The 1,365-nt window shown below is 44.3% G+C and overlaps 1 protein-coding gene across 1 annotated transcript; it reads right to left on the reverse strand.

Moving 5' to 3' along the window:
- Positions 1-3: 3 nt before the first annotated feature.
- LOC104774312 (leucine--tRNA ligase, cytoplasmic-like) lies at positions 4-1,362 on the reverse strand (the record flags this gene model as incomplete). Its single annotated transcript, XM_010498944.1, has 1 exon — positions 4-1,362. A coding segment is annotated over one exon (1,359 nt), but the record flags the coding sequence as incomplete, so codon positions are not given.
- Between the last annotated feature and the right edge of the window lie 3 nt (positions 1,363-1,365).

Genomic DNA, 1,365 nt, shown 5'->3' on the forward strand with positions numbered 1-1,365 from the left:
ATCTCCATCGTGAAAGATATGAGCAACTGTATAATAGGCCATATAAATAGATGAATCAGATAAAGATTCAACAAGGAACTGCTCATCCCAGGGAATACGAGTTCCTAAACCAAAAGACCGTGAGCAAGCCCACTGATTGAGCCAGCTCAAAGTGTGCTCGAAGCCATGCCTTGTTTCTTCAGAGTAGAGATTCATTTTTGATAAGCATTCCTCAGCCATTTTCCTCCATTCTGATTCGCCGTAAGCTATGTACCACTGATCTGTAAGAGCCACAACACATTCATCACCCGATCTTGACATCACTGGCTTCTCGGGTTCACTGTATACGATAGCCTCGCCAGACTCTATGAGCTTTGTCTTGACAATGGGCTTGATTTCTTGAACTTTCCTACCAGCAAACTCTCCAATAAGCATTGTTCCTTCGGTGAATCCTTTCAGGTAAGTCAACCTCTTCGCCTCTGCAAGCTTGTCCTTATCATTTGGACTTTGAATTTTCAGATCCAGGCAAACCTTTTCGGCAGCCTTATCCCCAAATTCTGGGATGTTGATAACGGGTACGATATCAGAGGGTACCCACTCGTCTTTCACACCGTACTTTGCTCGACGATCAGGCTTTGCTTTTAAATCACGTAAAGCCATGTAGTCATCAGGGGAATCACTAGGAACGCTGGTGACAATACCAGTACCTTTGTTGGTCAGAATCGTTAACATGGGGAGAGCATAGATGATCTCGTTCACTGACAGAGGAGACTTCAAAGGGAGTCCAATCAGGTCATACCCGGTCAACTCAACCAAGCAGGAAGGCTTCTGAGGGATCTTTGAGAAGTTCTGGTAGGCAAGGTTGATTGCAGATCTCTCAGTAAGAATGAATACGTCAGTTTCACTGATTTCATAAGCTCCATATTTCCCATCAGGTAGCACCCAAGCGTTTGTTTGTCCATACATGGTCTCAGGCCTCAAAGTAGCTGCAGCCAAAAATACTCTCTTTCCTTCCAAAGGACCCAATTTTAGAGGAAATGGTTTCACTACTTCCATCTTTATGAGAGTATACTCTTGAGGCTGAACACCTTCACCAGTAGCACGGTCGTGATCAGCACAAGGCTGGCCATCTAAAGGTGAGAAAATTGTGTACCTACGGTCTTTGACAATCTTTCCCATAGATTTCAACTTCCTCATCTGCCACCTCACAAAGGCATCGAAAAAAGGATTAACATCAGTAGTCACGAATGAGCGTCTCCAATCACAGCCCAAACCATATGCCTTGAGGTCTTCAACAGCCAAAGGGGGAAAGTAATACAACCATTCATATGGATCTTGGAATCTTGCAATCTCACTGTCAGTAAGACCAAAGCTGCGCATAATCTC

This window comes from Camelina sativa, unplaced genomic scaffold (genome assembly GCF_000633955.1).
Source record: "Camelina sativa cultivar DH55 unplaced genomic scaffold, Cs unpScaffold02361, whole genome shotgun sequence".
Taxonomy (NCBI): Eukaryota; Viridiplantae; Streptophyta; class Magnoliopsida; order Brassicales; family Brassicaceae; genus Camelina; species Camelina sativa.